General features: G+C 45.6%; 1 protein-coding gene across 1 annotated transcript in view; it reads right to left on the bottom strand.

The window, feature by feature from the left end:
- The window catches only part of LOC149443560 (uncharacterized), a 74,494-nt gene that overhangs the window by 19,473 nt on the left and 36,271 nt on the right, over nucleotides 1-18,750 (bottom strand). Inside the window, exons 3-4 of the mRNA XM_089655570.1 lie at nucleotides 10,848-12,243; nucleotides 2,386-2,561 (exon numbers count right to left, since the gene is read on the bottom strand). Coding sequence (XP_089511696.1) covers nucleotides 2,386-2,561; nucleotides 10,848-12,243 — 1,572 coding nt within the window. The remainder of the gene's footprint in view (nucleotides 1-2,385; nucleotides 2,562-10,847; nucleotides 12,244-18,750) is intronic.

The following is an 18,750-nucleotide window of genomic DNA, read 5'->3' on the forward strand; positions in this document are numbered from 1 at the left end:
CAGGGAAGCCTCTCCTGCCCTCAGCTAATACTGGAATCTTCTACTCTTCCAACCAGTCCATCCCCCACAGTTACTACCTTTTTTACCACTAGCCCCTCCCTCCTAGATTGTAAGCTCCCAGGATCGGGGCCCTCCTTTCCCTCTTGTATTGAACTGTATTGTTGCTGTATTGTCTCCCGTTATATTGTAAAGCGCTGAGCAAACTGTTGGTGCCATAAATCCTGTATAATAATAATAATAATATTATTTTTTTCTCTCATCCCGCTGGCTGAACGATAAAACTGAACCATGTAGGCCAGCTTTGGGAGCAAATATATTATCATCAACTCCTCCCCCTGAAGGGGTTCATCTGGGTTCCCACACTATATATGTGTGTATCATCATCTGCTGGAGATAAAAGATGTCACAGTGACTATGGAGGAAGAGGACGGACATGACTATGGAGGAAGAGGACGGACGTGACTATGGAGAAAGAGGACGGACGTGACTATGGAGAAAGAGGACGGACGTGACTATGGAGGAAGAGGACAGACGTGACTATGGAGGGAAAGGACGGCTATGACTATGGAGGGAGAGGATGGACATGACTATGGAGAAAGAGGACGGACGTGACTATGGAGGGAGAGGACGGGCGTGACTATGGAGGAAGAGGACGGACGTGACTATGGAGGGAGAGGACGGGCGTGACTATGGAGGGAGAGGACGGGCGTGACTATGGAGGGAGAGGACGGGAGTGACTATGGAGGGAGAGGACGGGCGTGACTATGGAGGGAGAGGACGGACGTGACTATGGAGGGAGAGGACGGACGTGACTATGGAGGGAGAGGACGGACGTGACTATGGAGGAAGAGGACAGACATGACTATGGAGGAAGAGGACGGACGTGACTATGGAGGAAGAGGACGGACGTGACTATGGAGGGAGAGGACGGACGTGACTATGGAGGAAGAGGACGGACGTGACTATGGAGGAAGAGGACGGACGTGACTATGGAGGGAGAGGACGGACGTGACTATGGAGGAAGAGGACGGACATGACGGGGGGTTACTGGGTGTAAATAGGAAATAACATCTTATTACCTCCTCTGCTGCTACTTCCAGCAATGTCTCTTTTTCTTTGTGCCACATGGAAATTTGTCTTTATTCCAGGTCACTTCTTGTCTATACCTGACATCACTTCCTGTCTGTCCCTGACATCACTTCCTGTCTTCCATAGAGACTTCCTGACTGGGTAGAAGTAAGATCACCACCTTGTGGAGCTCAGAGGAACTGCAGCCCCAAGAAGCGCCTGGTAGTGTAGATCTAATTTGTTGCCACATGTTTTTGAAAACTGAAGAAAAAAAACAAAAACATTTTTTCTTTTCTTTTTTTATATTTCAAAACCTTGTGAGAAAAAATGAGATCTGCAAAATACTCAACATGCCTCTTTTTAAATTCCTTGGGGTGTCTACTTTCCAAAAAGGTGTCATTTGGGGGGGGGGGGGTTGGTTCTATCCTGGCATGTCAGGGCCTCCAAAACTGATGCAGAAGTTATGCATCTTCAGGCTTTCAAAGTGGTCATTGGATTTCAGGCTCCTGTATGTGGCTAGGCTCCCCAAACGTCTCACACATGTGGTATCCCCATACTCAGTAGAAGTAGCAGAATATATTTTAGGGTGTAATTCCACATATACTCATGGCTTGTGTGAGCAATATATACTTTCTTGTTCAGAAATGTTTATTGATTTAATGTAACACATGACAAATGATAAGTAACCATACGGGGGATTAGAGGTGTACAGTAGATGAACGATAAGAGTTCCCGTTAATACAAAGTCAGGCAGCACTAACATAAGTGAACATCAACAATCAATTAGGGCCTAACAAGAAGGGGGGGGAGTAAGGAAGGAATAGGGCGTACGGCTCCAAGGAAGGGGAAAGGAAAATAGCCAGATAATCACAATATCAGCAAGGGATGGTCCCAGTAAAGCAGAGGGCATAGGTTATGGATTGAGGAGGGAGATGTCAAAATTGGATGGGAGGAAATGCTCTACTTATGGATTCCAACCCTTTTTAAACTTAGTGATGGAATCTAAGATAGTGGCTATTTTTGCGTGGATCATCGCCTGAGTGACCCTAATCATAACTGCAGTCGTACTCAGTAAGGGAGACTTCCATGACTTAGCGATAACCTGTTTGGCTGCAGTGGTGACTTGTAGAATGAGGTTAAAATTTGCCTTCGTGATGTCCGGTGGTTGAGAAGCGCGACTAGTGGACTTGGTTGGAGGGTTATGGCACTGAGTGCGGACAGCATTCTAAAAACCTCCGCCCAGAAAGCTCGGACAATTGGGCAATCCCACAAAATATGAAAAAATGTTCCTAGGTCTGCACAGCTTCTGAAACAAACTGGGGGGTAATCAGGGGTAAATTTTGCAATTCTAGTTGGGATGAGGTACCAGCGGGTCAGGACTTTGTAATTGGTCTCCAGGTCCACAATATTCTGCGACGACTCTTTGGTAGTGGACCAAATGAGGTCCCAATCTGATGGGTCAATATGCCGGCCTAAATCCGCTTCCCATTTTCCTGTGTATGAGGGTAATGGAGGTATGGTTGAGGTTGTAAGAAGGGAATATATATAGGATATGAGGCCTCGTCTATGAGGGTCTCTGAGACATGCTCGCTCAAAAGGAGACATAGTGGAAACTGGATTGGCGGCCATTGTGTACGGAGCAAAGAAATGTTTCAACTGCAGATACCTGAATAACTCAGAGGTGGGGAGGTTATGGGACTCACATAGTGAGGTAAAAGATCTAAATTTATTTCTGAGCATGAAGTGTCGGGTCTGAGTGAGACCAGCCGTATCCCATCGAGTAAAGACATGTGGTGCGGACCAGGCTGGGGGGGAAGGCTGGATTACGAAGGTAGGAAAGAAGGGGATTAGGGGGTGATTGTAGAAGGTAACGAGACCTCAGTTTGTCACAAAGGGACAAAAAATGTGAGGTGATGGGATTCTCAATTGTGCGGCGATCAATGTGTCTCAGCCAAAGAAGGTTTGCAGTAGAAAAGGGGTCGCATTCGATGGATTCGAGAATGACCCACTGCGGGATATCATAGGTAGCATGATATTTCGGCAGTTGTGCCACATGTGCCACTTGGTAGTATTTGCTGATCTTAGGGAGGCCCAGACCGCCATGAAGTTTAGATCGGTATAGAGTAGAGCGGGAAACACGGGGGGGGGCTTTGCCCCAAATGTAGGAAGAAATGTGGCGCTGCAGAATACAAAGGTAGTGGGCGGGTACTGGGATAGGGAGAACCCTGAAAAGATAGAGGATTTTGGGAAGAATCGACATCTTCATGACCGCTATGCTGCCTAGCCAAGCTAGAGGAAGGGAGGACCATTTAGTCATAAGTGCCGTTAGATGAGCCAGCATAGGGATGTAGTTAGCGGTATAAAGACCTGAGATATGCGAGGTGAGCTTTATACCCAAAAAGGGAACAGAGTCTTGCGTCCATGAGAATGGCAAGATCAGTTTTAGGTGGGTAAGTTCGTTAGGTGGAAGCGAGATATTAAGCGCCAATGATTTCCGGGGATTGATTTGAAGGCCAGAGAGCTCACCAAACCTATCAAGGAGGCGAAGTAAGGTAGGTGTAGATGTTAAGGGAGAGATGAGGAAAAGTAGGACGTCATCTGCAAACATGCACAGTTTATGCGAGGTGCCTCCTATCTCAAGTCCGCGGATATCTGGGTCGGTTCTAATCAATAGTGCCAGCGGTTCTATAGCTAGTGAAAAAAGCAAGGGGGATAGGGGACAACCTTGCCTGGTGCCACAAAAAATTGGGAAATGAGTGGATCGATGTCCTAGGTATTTAATTCTGGCCGAGGGGCCCTGGTAGAGAGAAAAGATCCAGGTTAAGAAATGTGGGCCAAAGCCCCATCGGCGCAGAATGTAGTGTAAGTATGGCCATGAGACTGTGTCAAACGCCTTCCGTATGTCCAAGGACAAAAAGCATGTGGGAATATTGTGGGATTTGGCTAAATGTGCTAATAGGGATGCACGTCGGACGTTGTCTCCTGCTTGCCGGGTTGGTATGAAGCCAACGTGATCATTGTGGATCAGGGATCCAATGCATGCGTTGAGACTAGTAGATAGGATTTTGGCTAACAGTTTAACGTCTACATTAGGGAGGGAAATTGGTCTGAAGTTAGACCATTGTGTATCATCTGAGTTCGGCTTAGGAATCATAGAAATGTTGGCTTGCACTGTATCTGGGTTAAAAGTATGACCCGAGAGTATGGCATTGAACGCATTTGTCATGAGAGGTGTGAGAATGGGGGCAAACTTTTTATAGTACGTGGCAGAAATGCCATCAGGTCCTGGGCGTTTGCGGGACTTCAGGGAATTAATAGCATTTAAGGTTTCGACTGTAGTGACGGGTCGTTCTAGTGCTGTAAGATGATTTTTGGCCAATTTCGGAAAAGGAAGAGAAGCGAAAAGGGCTTCGGCATGGGAAGAGTCAAAGGTTGCGGAGGCAGAGTAGAGATGCGAGAGGTGCTTGTAGAAAGTTCGCAGGATCCGTTCTGGGTTGCTGGTGAAATGTGCAGATGAGGTCCATAACCGTATGGGCTTAACAGTTTGGTCTAGTTTACGGAGAGAGCAAGAAGAGTGCCAGGCTTATTGGCTTTAGTGTAAAATTTGTGTCAAGACCTGCGAATGGAGAGCTTGGCTTCGTCCGTAGGGAAGAGATCCAGGGCTAGTCGAGAGTGCTCAAGGGCTTCTTTGTTAGCAGGGGTGGGGGATTTTAAAGGCACTATGGGATTGGTCGTATGCTTGTTCAAGGAGGAGGCGTTTCTGCCTCCTTTCTCTGCTCAGGAAGGAGGCTTTACTGATACAGAATCCGCGGAGTACTGGTTTGTGAGCTTCCCATAATAGGAGGGGGGAGATCTCAGGGGTTTGATTTAAGGAGAGATACTCTTTGAGCTCAGCTGCTATCTCTGTGCAATGAGCTGGGTCGGCCAGCAGGCGTTCGTTGATGGTCCAAGAGGGATCAGGGGGAGAAGGCACTAGAGAGGCAATGGTGGTGATCACTGCATGGAATCGGAAGGATATCGGAAGACAAAATACGAGGGGGGGGAAGAACTGGCGGTCATAAAAATATGATTGATTCTTGAAAAGACTTTGTATGGATGGGAGTAAAAAGTGTACTGGCATTTAGTAGGATTGGATTCCCTCCAAGAATCAACCAGTGAGTACTGTTGCAGAATGGATTGGAAGGAGTGTTTGGGGGTGTGCGGAGAGTGGGATTGCGGGGATTTGTCTAGAAAAGGGTATAGTATACAATTAGAGTCTCCACAGACTATGAGCGTGCCTCGTTTATGATGATCAATAACTGAGAAGAAATGGGAAAGAAATGGCAGAGGACCCTGGTTTGGAGCATAATAAGTGGCAATGGTGACCTCAAAATCCAGCAATTGCCCAACAAGTAGAAGGTAACGACCCTCTGGATCTCTAATTTCAGTGAATAACTTGAAGGGTGTAGTATGGTGAAGAGCAATTAAAACACCCCTGCGCTTAGTAGTAGCAGAGTCTTCCCAGCGGCACAGAGGAGCTTCAGGGAGACATGTCCTGTGCAGTCCAGTTGAGCAAACATTTCATTCTTCTCCTGAAGGATTGTTCACCATTCGCTCAATGTCTGCTTTCCATTCTGAGATAGGTACTTGTAAGGTGGAGGAATCCTCTCTTATATTTAATCCTCCTCTTAATGAACAAAGGAATATCATGACCTCACTGACAGGCTTGAGGAAGCCAATGAAAATGTAAATATCCTTCACTGATGGATGATCTAATGACCCAGAGCACCAACGGCTAAATGAAGTCCTTATGGGATTCCAGGATATGTTTGTAAAGATTCTTATGACTGGTGTTACAGACAATCACATAGCCGGGATCCAGACTGATCCTGATGCACCTCCCGTCTATATCAAGCAATATGGACTTCCTCTGGCGTGTTACGATTCGTTGTCAGAAATCATAAGGAACCTTACAGAGAGGTATGATAAGACCGGTGCACAGTTCTTATAATAATCCTGTCTTAGGGATCCTTAAACCAAATGGTCAATGGTGTCTGTGTGCCGACTTCACACAGCTCAACAAATGTGTATATATGTCCGGCTGACCCCTCCCATATATTGACCAATGCTTGGTACAGATGCAGGGAGCCGAGATCTTTACTGCGCTGGATTGTGCCCAAGGTTATTGGACAGTCAGGATAAGTCCTGGAGACCAATGCAGACTGGCCTTCACCTTGGATAAAGAACAATATACCTGGACCCGTATGTCTTTAGGTTACATAAACTCAGGCCATGAATTTGCTGGTTTTTACATAAGGCCATGCCTGATGCTGCACAGAGAGGAAATGTAACATATGTGGATAATATTTTCTTCTGTTGAAAATCATATCCTAAAAATTATACATGTTAAATCAGCTGAGAGAGGCAGGTGTTACAATCTCATTACAGAAAGCCCAATGGTGCTGTCAGGGATGCGGGTGTGACCAGAAGTGTGTGGACTGACACAGGGAAACGCAGGCTTCAGATATAGTAAATAATATAATTTATTGAGACTAACAATACAAATATAAACGCAGTGCACCAAACCCCAAGCTAACACAAATACATACAACAAGGTGAAACAAACCCAAACCTAAACTGATATAGATACACAGGTACATACACATATAGAGCACAACGTAGTCAGGCAGGCCGGGTCGATAACTATCGGGCAGGTAGGTACAGGAGGAGCAGGTGGAGAGAATGGTCAGGGTCACAAGCCAGGGATCAAACAGAAGTCAGCAGAGGTCAGGATCGGCAACAAGTCAGGCAGAAACAGGAACAGGAACAGGAATGCAGGTTACAAGATACAGGGGCCCATGGAAAAACACACACCAAGGCCCTGACTGTGAGTCTGGCCATTCCTTAACCGTTTCAATACCGGGCAATTTTACACCTTCCTGCCCAGGCCATTTTTCTGGTTTCAGCGCTCTCACACTTTGAATGACAATTGCGCGGTCATACAACACTGTACCCAAATTAAAATGTTATCATTTTCTTCACACAACTAGAGCTTTCTTTTGGTGGTATTTAATCACCGCTGGGGTTTTTATTTTTTGCTAAATTAACAAAAAAAGACCAAAAATTTTGAAAAAAAAACAAATTTTTCTTTGTTTCTGTTATAAAGGTTTACATATAAATAATTGTTCTTCATAAATTTAGGCCGAGATGTATTCTGCTACATGTCTTTGGTGAAAATAACCCAAATTAGGATGTATTATTTAGTTTGTAGGAAAGTTATAGAGTTCACAAACTATGGTATAGATCTGAATATTGATCAATCCTGAAGTACTGACAGCCAATCTAATTTCTTGAGGTCCAAGAATGTCAGAACAGTACAGATATCCCCCAAATGACCCCTTTTTGCAAAGTAGACAGTCCGACATACTTCATAAGAGGAATGGCGAGTTTTTTGAAGTTGTATTTTTTTGTCATAATTTTTCGGAAAATGAAAAAATTAAAAAAATTATTTTCACTATTTTTTTACATCCTGTCACCAGTGCAGTACAGCGTCATCATATAACTGGCATGGCGGTTAACAGGGACACTGACTGGTGACAGTATGAAAAAAAAATATATATTTTTTTTTTACATTTTTTTATTATATTTAATTTTTTATTACATTTTTTTTTATTTTTTTTAAGATTTTTTTTTCATATTTTACTATGACCAAAGTAGTACAATGTTACCATAGTAACATTGTACTACTTTGGGGAAGTGATCAGTATTTTTTTTTTTTACACAATTTGCTTATAGCAAAGAATTACTTTGCTATAAGCAAGCATTTACCTGAATGAAATCGATTCATTCAGCTTTTTTTTTTTTTTTTTTTGTGCTTAGCTGTGATTTGGTCACAGCTAATCACATGACATGTGCATGTGATTAGCTGTGACCATTCACAGCTAGGCACTAGTATACAATGGATGGCATCATGAATGAAGCCATCCATTGTATACAACTGTCATGTGACCTGCTGTGATTGGTCACAGCAGATCACATGGTACCAGCAACGGGAGCCGGTACTCAGATCTGTCATCGGCCGTGTCCGAGGTGCACGGGCGGTGACAGATCGCACTGCTGCGCCGCTCTGCATTAGCGCAAACTGCGCATGTGCGGGAGCACGCCAAATGGCGCTCACCCGGAGTGCAGAGACACATTTGAAGCCGCCAAACGGCCATTGGCCGGGCGGCTAATGGTTAAATACAACCCCTGCAATCAGCTTCAGGTGTTTTGACTGACTGCAGGGGTGAGTCTCTGATTGCTGAGAGCACCCGCTGGCCAGCCCTGGTACTGCAGCCCACAAGGCAGGTAAGTCCCACCGTTATTGGCAAGTCCATTCCTGACAGGTGCCGTACAAAGTCACCTTCCTTGGACATGAAGTGACCTCTGAAGGCCTAAATCCACAAAAGAAGAAAGTGGAGGCCGTGATGAAGTGTAAAACACCTCCCAACATCAGTGACGTGAGATCATTTGTGGGTGTGATGAATTACTCACCTACGTTTATTGATGACTAGGCAGAAATCAGGAAACCTTTATTGACATTACTAAAGAAGAATATACCATGGACATGGGGGGGGCTCAGGAGCGAGCCATGAATGAGCTGACAAGGAAACTCCCCCAAGCCCCGTGCCTGGCTTATCCAGAAGGAGGAAAACCCTTCTATCTGGGAACTGGATTCACAAACCTCAGTATCAATGCTGTACTGGATCACAAACAAGACAATCTGAACCAATCATTGCCTATGCCAGTAATTCCCTGTCACCTGTACACATCACATCCAATGACTGTGAGAAAGCATTACTAGCCCCAGTCTGGGCCCTTCAAAACTGTAAAAGTTACATTCAGGGTGAGGAAATAATAATATAACTGAACATCAACCTCTGCAATATTTACAAAGTGACAAATCCGAGATGGTAATTTATCACCCAGCAGAATCCCTGCCTGGACATCATCCTCACAAGGATGGCCATTACAAGTCCCATATAAAGGAAATAAAGAGTTGTATCCCGAGGTCCGGCCAACTCCAGGATTGTTCAGCTCCTTCTCATACAGAAGAGCCATTAGATGACTTCTTAGAAGAACAATGATCTTCCCCTTACAAGGCCGATGACGAGGACTACTGTCCATTACTGCCATGTGTATATATTGATGGCTGTGCTGATCACACCCCCATAGACCAGGAAAGACAATGAGTAGCCGGCATTGGAATCACCCGGACAGGACAATTCCCAAATGTATCAGTAGGGGGCAGTATTGGTGCCAAGAGCAGCCAAGTGCTGGAATTCCCAGCTGTATACAGAACTGTTCACATTGCTACAGACCATAATATCAAGGAGTTTGTTGTCGTCACGGATTCCATCTGTGTGTGGAACAGTTTTGTGGAAGATCTGCCGACTTGGAAAGGAAACAACATGTTCCGATGTAATCAATAGAGTATAGGTGAGCGCACAAAACACACAAATGAGCTGCTGGCATAAAAGGACAGAACCCCGAAATCCTCTGCTAAATGGTCAATAGGTATGCAGTGCTAATACAAAGGATCTGGTGAAAACAATGAACTGGAGAAAATCCAGTGACAAGAAATATGGTGAATGGATTAAAACCAAAATAAGCACAAATAAATCCATAAATATTCCACTAAAATGTATAAGTGTAAACATAAATAAATAAAGTGCATAAAGTGCAAAAACGTGCTGATGAATCCATATTCCAGTAAACTCGTGACTGGATGAGAATCGAGATGGTGATCGTTAGAACACTTCAAGTATAATAGTGATTCTGGTGACTGGGAAGCAGGAATATTGGAAATAACTCCAGTGCAGGGGTGGACTGACCATTTGGAAACTCGGGCACTGCTCGAGGGCCCGGGGTCAGTAGGGGGCCCCATGAGATGCCCCTGGTACCTTTTTCATAGGCTTTTTTGAGTTTGGATAAGGATACAGGGGCCCCATGATCCCCTATTGCCCGGGGGGCCCCATGAGTTGTCAGTCCGCCCCTGCTCCAGTGCTCGTGACTTCAGATGGTGATAGATTGGTATGTTCTTGCTCTTACCGGAAGTTATATGCACATGTAACAATACCCTCCAAACAGGACCCTGGTGGTCATCATGGATGTGGTCGGGGCAGAAGGGGGCTCCACTGGCACACACACAGCAGGGGGAGCACTCCAGACATTGCTAACGGACCAATCCATTACAGGGAGTGGGGGAGGAACTGCTCCTTAATATCCAATCCAGCCAAGGTGCACCGATACTGTCAGATGTTACTCTTCCACCTTCCACGGCTCAGTAATCAGCCACCACACATGGATATTATAGTGTAGGAACTCTGGAATAGATATGGGCAAAGAATCCAAATATTGGTGCTGAAAAAAATCAAACTTACATATGCAGTGATAAAGATGGCCACCGGACCAACATGCGGCCTCGGCGACGTGACGTCAGCATGGCATTGCTCCTCCCTTACGCGTTTCATGCAACACATTATCGAAGGGATAGCCTTGCCGCTGATGATGTCCGCTATTTATAGCTCCCGCACGCATGCGCGACGCGGGTGCCATTTTCTGGAAGTCCGGCAAGGCAGCGGGACAAAACAGAACCGCTTAGGGAAAACCACTCAGCCCACCAGGGAATGCAAAACAAAGGAATGAATAATAAATGCTGAACAATAGGATGATAAATAAAGGACAAAAATAAGAGCGGCTAAAGAAATAAATTAATAAACATAACGGCCGCCATTTTATTGAAGGATAACAATATTAACTCAGGACAGGAAAGTGGCTTCTCCCCGTGTAAGATCTCTGATGTCTGGAAAGATGAGACTTCTGTGAAAAACATTTCCCACACTCAGGACAGGAATACGGCTTCTCCCCCGTGTGACATCTCTGATGTGTGTGAAGATTGCACTTAGCTGAAAAACATTTTCCACACTCAGGACAGGAATATGGCTTCTCCACCGTGTGAGATTTCTGATGTTTATGAAGAATGGACTTCTCTGAAAAGCATTTCCCGCACTCAGGACCAGAATACGGCTTCTCCCTCGTATGCAATTTCTGATGTTTATGAAGATTGGACTTCAATGAAAAGCATTTCCTGCACTCAGGACAGGAATACGGCTTCTCCCCTGTGTGAGATCTCTGATGTGTGGAAAGATTGAACTTCACTGAAAAACATTTCCCGCACTCAGGACAGGAATATGGCTTCTCCCCCGTGTGAGATCTCTGATGTGTGTAGAGATGGCACTTCACTGAAAAACATTTCCCGCACTCAAGACAGGAATACGGCTTCTCCCCCGTGTGAGATCTTTTATGCCTATTAAGTTGGGATTTATATTGGAAACATTTCCCGCACTCAGTACAGGAGAATCTCTTCTCTGTTGGAAGGCCGGCCTGGTCCCGCACAGTCTGAGGTTCCTCAGGATACGAGGAATCCGATGGTCCATCTACACTGGGTGGTGCCGGATGGACATTGGAGGGAGCCAGGTTTTCTCCTGGACTATACTGTAGCTTTGTCCCCATGTGAGATTTCTGATGTCTGGAAAGATTGGTCTTCTTTGAAAAACATTTCCCACACACAGGACAGGAATATGGCTTCTCCCCCGTGTGAGATCGCTGATGTGTGTAAAGACTGGACTTCACTGAAAAACATTTCCCGCACTCAGGACAGGAATACGGCTTCTCCCCCGTATGAGATCTCTGATGTGTGTAAAGATGGGATATCTGTGTAAAACGTTTCCCACACACAGGACAAGAATATGGCTTCTCCCCCGTGTGATATCTCTGATGTGTGTGAAGACTGGACTTCTGTGAAAAACATTTCCCACACTCAGGACAGGAATACGGCTTCTCCCCTGTATGAGATCTCTGATGTGTGTTAAGATTGTACTTACATGAAAAACATTTCCCGCACTCAGGACAGGAATACGGCTTCTCCCCTGTGTGAGATCTTTTACGCACATTAAGATGGGATTTATAGTGGAAACCCTTCCCGCACTCAGTACAGGAGAACCTCTTCCCTGTTGGATGGCCGGCCCGGTCCCGCACAGTCTGAGGTTCCTCAGGATACGAGGAATCCGATGGTCCATCTACACTGGGTGGTGCCGGATGGACATTGGAGGGAGCCGGGTTTTCTCCTGGACTATACTGTGTGATGTCCTCATCTTCTACTTTCCAGTCTGGAGACAAAGTGAGACAATCCTCGGAGGTTTTCCTCATCTCCCGGCCATGGACTAAAATACAAAGACAAAGAGGATTACTAGACAGGAGCTGATTGGTTCCCCCAAACCAGGACTCCACCCACATCAGGCAGCTTGGTCTCTGAGGAGCTTACAATTCCACCCTCAAGGGAACTAGGAAATGGCTCCTCTGATCTCCTACCAGGTCATTTCTTTATTCATGGACCTTAGTCAGAGAGTGAGGAAACAACCAGAACTGTCTTTTATAGGAGGGACAGTGATGAGGGGATTATAGGACGAGGGTCCCCACCCCCTCTATCACTCATCGCCATCTTCCCAACACAAGAAGTACTGCACTTCCTTATTTACTCCATGATGTAGTCATGAAGAACAGCGGGGCAGGGGTAAGGAGTATGTAATGTAAAACAAAGTATATAGTTCCGGGGTTTAGTAGTATGTAATGAACAACATAGAGTATATGGGTCAGGAGTATGGAATGTGCAACAAAGAATATATAGTGCAGGGGTAAGGAGTATGTAATGTACAACACAGAGTATATAGTGCAGGGGTCAGGAGTATGTAATGTACAACAGAGTATATAGTGCAGGGGTCAGGAGTATGTAATGTACAACATAGCGTATATAGTGCAGGGGTAAGGAGTATGTAATGTACAACAAAGTATATAGTTCCGGGGTTTAGTAGTATGTAATGAACAACATAGAGTATATAGTGCAGGGGTCAGGAGTATGTAATGTACAACATAGAGTATATAGTGCAGGGGTCAGGAGTATGTAATGTACAACATAGAGTATATAGTGCAGGGGTCAGGAGTATGTAATGTACAACATAGAGTATATAGTGCAGGGGTCAGGAGTATGTAATGTACAACATAGAGTATATAGTGCAGAGGTCAGGAGTATGTAATGTACAACAGAGTATATAGTGCAGGGGTCAGGAGTATGTAATGTACAACATAGCGTATATAGTGCAGGGGTAAGGAGTATGTAATGTACAAAGTATATAGTTCCGGGGTTTAGTAGTATGTAATGAACAACATAGAGTATATAGTGCAGGGGTCAGGAGTATGTAATGTACAACATAGAGTATATAGTGCAGGGGTCAGGAGCATGTAATGTACAACATAGAGTATATAGTGCAGGGGTCAGGAGTATGTAATGTACAACATAGAGTATATAGTGCAGGGGTCAGCAGTATGTAATGTACAACATAGAGTATATAGTGCAGGGGTCAGGAGTATGTAATGTACAACATAGAGTATATAGTGCAGGGGTCAGGAGTATGTAATGTACAACATAGAGTATATAGTGCAGGGGTCAGGAGTATGTAATGTACAACAGAGTATATAGTGCAGGGGTCAGGAGTATGTAATGTACAACATAGAGTATATAGTGCAGGGGTCAGGAGTATGTAATGTACAACATAGAGTATATAGTGCAGGGGTCAGGAGTATGTAATGTACAACAGAGTATATAGTGCAGGGGTCAGGAGTATGTAATGTACAACATAGAGTATATAGTGCAGGGGTCAGGAGTATGTAATGTACAACAGAGTATATAGTGCAGGGGTCAGGAGTATGTAATGTACAATATAAATTATACAGTGTAAGGGTCAGGACTCATAATATTGGTATTCAGTAATCAGTGGAACATTAAATGTTTACTGTAGACAAGTTGCAGAGATCCCACACCGCTGCCTCCCATCTCCTGAGACTGCACTCAGTGACTTGGGTCTGAGACTATACAGACATATCCCTCCACCCGGCACAGCCAGCAGACCACAGAGCAAGGAACCCTGGGAGAAATGTTCTGCCTGAGATCTTACTAGACCCGGACATGGGGTAGAAGATCCAAAGTACATAACCCAGGTCAAGCAACTGCCAGCTGAACCCCAGAATCTCCATAAATCCAGTTTAGATACATAAATTGTAGAGGAGAGAGAAGTGCGCCAGACTAAGTGTAGTAAGGAGTTAGCAGTTTATTGCACACAAGATTTACGTGACCGTACACATGCTGGTGTGAGAGGCCAGGGACACCTATCCAGAGCCTGGTTCTTACCCTGCACTGCTACTCTCTGGACACACACCTGCCCTCCTTTCTCCTCCACTGGGACCCACAAAAGAGCGCCAGCCACGTGAGCCTTGGCCCCTGGTACCATCCGCTCCAGATGTCCAGCCCAGATGACGTCCTTTTATCATTACTTGATGCCTGATAATCACCCCCATCTTGTGAGCTTTTAAATCTTGTGAGCAATAAACTGTTAACTCCTTACTACACTTAGTCTGGCGCACTTCTCTCTCCTCCATTCTCTTCACACAGAGTTCCGGTTTTCTCTAGAGAGTGCAGCCCCACGACGGTGTTTACATTGCAGCTATATACTGTATATATTTTTTAACCCCCCTCCTGCCCAGAACTACCTGAGTTACAAGACCCCTCCACCTTCAGAACTATTAAAGCTGCATAACGCTTCCTGAACCACCATATACTCATTTACTCCAGTTTTTCTCCCCCCTCTCTCCTCCCCCCTAGTCTCGTGGAGTAGTCCACATGTTCTCCTATAACTGAACTACCTCTATCTCCATAAACCTTTATGAATGGCATACCCACTACTACCTCTCCTGCGCCAATACTCCCTTCTGTCTGTCTCCAATACATGAATTGTGTCTGCAGCACAGAGAAGGAAGATTATCCGAGAGAAATCCAGGAATACAGGACGGGGAACACAGCTCAGGAAAGTGACCAGGGGATTACAGGCTGATATCACCCAGTCCCCGCCCTACTCTGGACCAATCAGTGAGCAGTATGGGTGGAGGAATGGATTTAGTGTTCATGACCCACCTGTGCTGATCTCTGTAGGAGTGTCCTCCTCTATAAATGTCCCCGTTATTCCATCCTCCTCCATAGACTGCTGATCATCCCTCACATACGCCTCTTCTTCTTCTGCTTTACCCTCAACTTTTATATCTATCAGATCTTCAACCTAAACCAAGAAAAAATCATCTGTAAAATATAAACTAACATGAAAAATGCACAAATTGTCTCCATGAGACCATTCTCTAGATGCTCCATCCCACCAACCTTGCAATGGGGAGAGATGGTGTGACCTTCCTGTGTGGAATCCCGGGAATACAGAGGACGGGGACATCTCTCTGGTGGGTTCCTGGTATTAGGTGGCTCCATCATATCCTTGTGTCCTTCTGAAAACTCCTCCATCACTCCATACTCCTCATCCTCCTCTTTATACTCTTCTTTAACATCAATATTATCATCCCCGAGGATTCCACTCTGAAAGATATAATAAAACATTCATTGTAACAAACATGCTGTGTATAAATCACAACTACCAATAATTGTCATCATCTACCTGATGATGGTGAGGGATGGTGTGACCTTCCTGTGTGGAATCCCGGGAATACAGAGGACGGGGACATCTCTCTGGTGGGTTCCCATGACTGGATCCATCTGTAGGAAACACACACACTGACTGAATCCATTGTTTCTATGTGTTTATCAGATGATGGGGGATCTAGGTGGATCCTCCGTACTGCTCTCTCCTTTACAATAAAGTCTCCTCTTACCCGGTGATGTGAGGGGCGGCTGATTGTCCATCATGACGTCCTTGTAGAGATCCTTGTGTCCTTCTAAATACTCCCACTCCTCCATGGAGAAATAGACAGTGACACCCTGACACCTTATAGGAACCTGACACACACAATGATACAGTCACCATCCAGACACATCCCTTGTCTGTTACTGGAGAATGTCCCAGAATTCCCGGCACCGCTCACCTCTCCTGTCAGCAGCTCAGTGATCTCTCTGGTGACTTCTAGAATCTTCTTCTTCTTTCTCTCTTCTATCAGGGAGGGAGGTGGAGGCAATGTGATGTCATATGATCTCCAGACTTCACAGGAGGAAAACTCTACATCTGAACACAAATAGTCACATCAAATGATATTCCCAGAATCCTCCTCACCTCTCCGGTCAGGTCTTTGTTTTAGTAAAGCCCCACTTCAGGGCTTGATACAAGAATTCTGATATCATTACATAACATGCAGGATCAACAGTTCTGCTTTGGTTGTGAGGATGTAAAGGGTCCGCCCACATCTTAAGAGCACTGGAAAAAAAGAAAAAAGCTGGATGGAGAGACATTGGGAGGTGGAGCTGTGAGGTCAGTGTGATGTCATAGGATTCTCTGACTCTGGATGGAGTGACATTGGGAGGAGGGACTGTGAGGTCAGTGTGATGTCATAGGATTCCCTGCCTCCGGATGGAGGGACATTGGGGGGAGGAGGTGTGAGGTCAGTGTGATGTCATAGGATTCTCTGACTCTGGATGGAGGAACATTGGAAGGAAGAGCTGTGAGGTCAGTGTGATGTCATAGGATTCTCTGACTCTGGATGGAGGGACATTGGGAGGAGGAGCTGTGAGGTCAGTGTGATGTCATAGGATTCTCTGACTCTGGATGGAGGGACATTGGGAGGAGGAGCTGTGAGGTCAGTGTGATGTCATAGGATTCTCTGACTCTGGATGGAGTGACATTGGGAGGAGGGACTGTGAGGTCAGTGTGATGTCATAGGATTCCCTGCCTCCGGATGGAGGGACATTGGGGGGAGGAGGTGTGAGGTCAGTGTGATGTCATAGGATTCTCTGACTCTGGATGGAGGAACATTGGAAGGAAGAGCTGTGAGGTCAGTGTGATGTCATAGGATTCTCTGACTCTGGATGGAGGGACATTGGGGGGAGGAGCTGTGTGGTAAGTGTGATGTCATAGGATTCTCTGCTTCTGGATGGAGGGACATTGGGGGGAGGAGCTGTGTGGTAAGTGTGATGTCATAGGACATATAGATTCTGGATGGAGGGACATTTGGATGGAGATTTGAGGGGACCTCTAGATGAGGCTCCTGTATAAACCAAATCATTGTTCCTGGGTGCGTCCTACCTCTCCTAAACTGAAGAGTGACCTTTGACCTTTACCATCCAGAAATCTGTCCGGAATCTGTGGAAGTAAGCTGTCATGTGATCAGGTGACGTGCGGAGGAACGGAGTGTAAATAGCAGACAATTGTCTCCAGAGCCCCTAATGGTGGGGATGGATTTGGCGGCGTGCTGGTGCCAAGTTTCCACCCCCCAGGGTCACTGCAGGTGTGGAGAAAAGCTGTGTAAGAGGATATGGAGGAGAGATGAGGAGGAGATCCAGGAATCAGGAGAAAGGTCAGGGCAAGCAACAGACGAGCGCATCCAAGAGACCAAGCCGGGGTCACTACACAGAAAATCAATCCAAGGAAACAACAGGCAGGACGAGGAATAGCAAGAAGGAGCTGAGAGACAAATGAGAATATTGCTCAGCCAATGGGAGATGATCTCAGCATGACTTCCATCATGAAGGAGATGAGGGGGAGGGGAGGAAGTCACTGAAGGTGACCATAGATCCATGGAAATTCAGCTGGTTCAGCAGGGATCGCTCACATTTCCATCCATGTGTGGCCACTGCCGGATAAAAGCCACTCCCCCAGCGGCTGCAGCCAATAGCTTCAGTGCTGATCTGTGTATTCTGAGAGCGGAGGAGTCCCCCCATTGTCAGAATACAAGAGTGCAGTGGGAAGGATTCCCCCATCCACCTCCAATGTGTGGATGGGGGAATCACTTCAGTTTTTATGGTCATCCCGCTGGCTGAACGATAAAACTGAACCATGTAGGCCAGCTTTGGGGGCAAATATATTATCATCAACTCCTCCCCCTGAAGGGGTTCATCTACGTATTACCTTCTCTGCTGCCAGATTGAGATTCTCCTCTCTGATTCCTACTGATTCATCTCTCACCCAGAGCATCCTGTCTGTACCTGACATCACTTCCTGTCTGTACCTGACATCACTTCCTGTCTTTCTTCCATAGAGATTTCTTGTCTGGGTAGAAGTGAGATCCCCACCTTGTGGAGCTCAGAGGAACTGCAGCCCCGAGATCTGTCAAGTTCTCTGGTGACCCCTCTAGTGATATAAAGATCTATATAGAGGAATTGGGTTCTCCTTCCTCCTTCATGGACCCCTCTAGTAATGAAACATCATTATTTTAGTAAAGAAACATCGAACTGAAATTTCAACTTTTTTGACTAATCTTCCAGCAATGCTAGATCCGGTTACATGCTACAGACGCCTCCAGGGATATCCTCCCTATTACACACCTTTGTGTGATCAGCAAAGAGACATCCCCTTACCCAACAACCCTTTAGTTCTATCCCTTACATATAGATTACATAGAACAAGACCAAGTACAGAGCCTTGGGGTACACCACTAATGACTGCTCTCTGTTCTGAGTGATGCCCATTTACAACCACACTCTGGTATCTATCCTTTAGCCAACTGCACATCCACTGAACCCCCCAAAGGCTAAGTCCTAGCTTGTCCAACTTCTGTATTAGATTGTTATGTGGAACTGTATCACATGCCTTGCTGGAATCAAGATATTCTATGTCCACAGCA

This window comes from Staurois parvus, unplaced genomic scaffold (genome assembly GCF_062004578.1).
Source record: "Staurois parvus isolate SC_StPar_1 unplaced genomic scaffold, SC_StPar_1.0 ptg000849l, whole genome shotgun sequence".
In the NCBI taxonomy this organism is placed as follows: Eukaryota; Metazoa; Chordata; class Amphibia; order Anura; family Ranidae; genus Staurois; species Staurois parvus.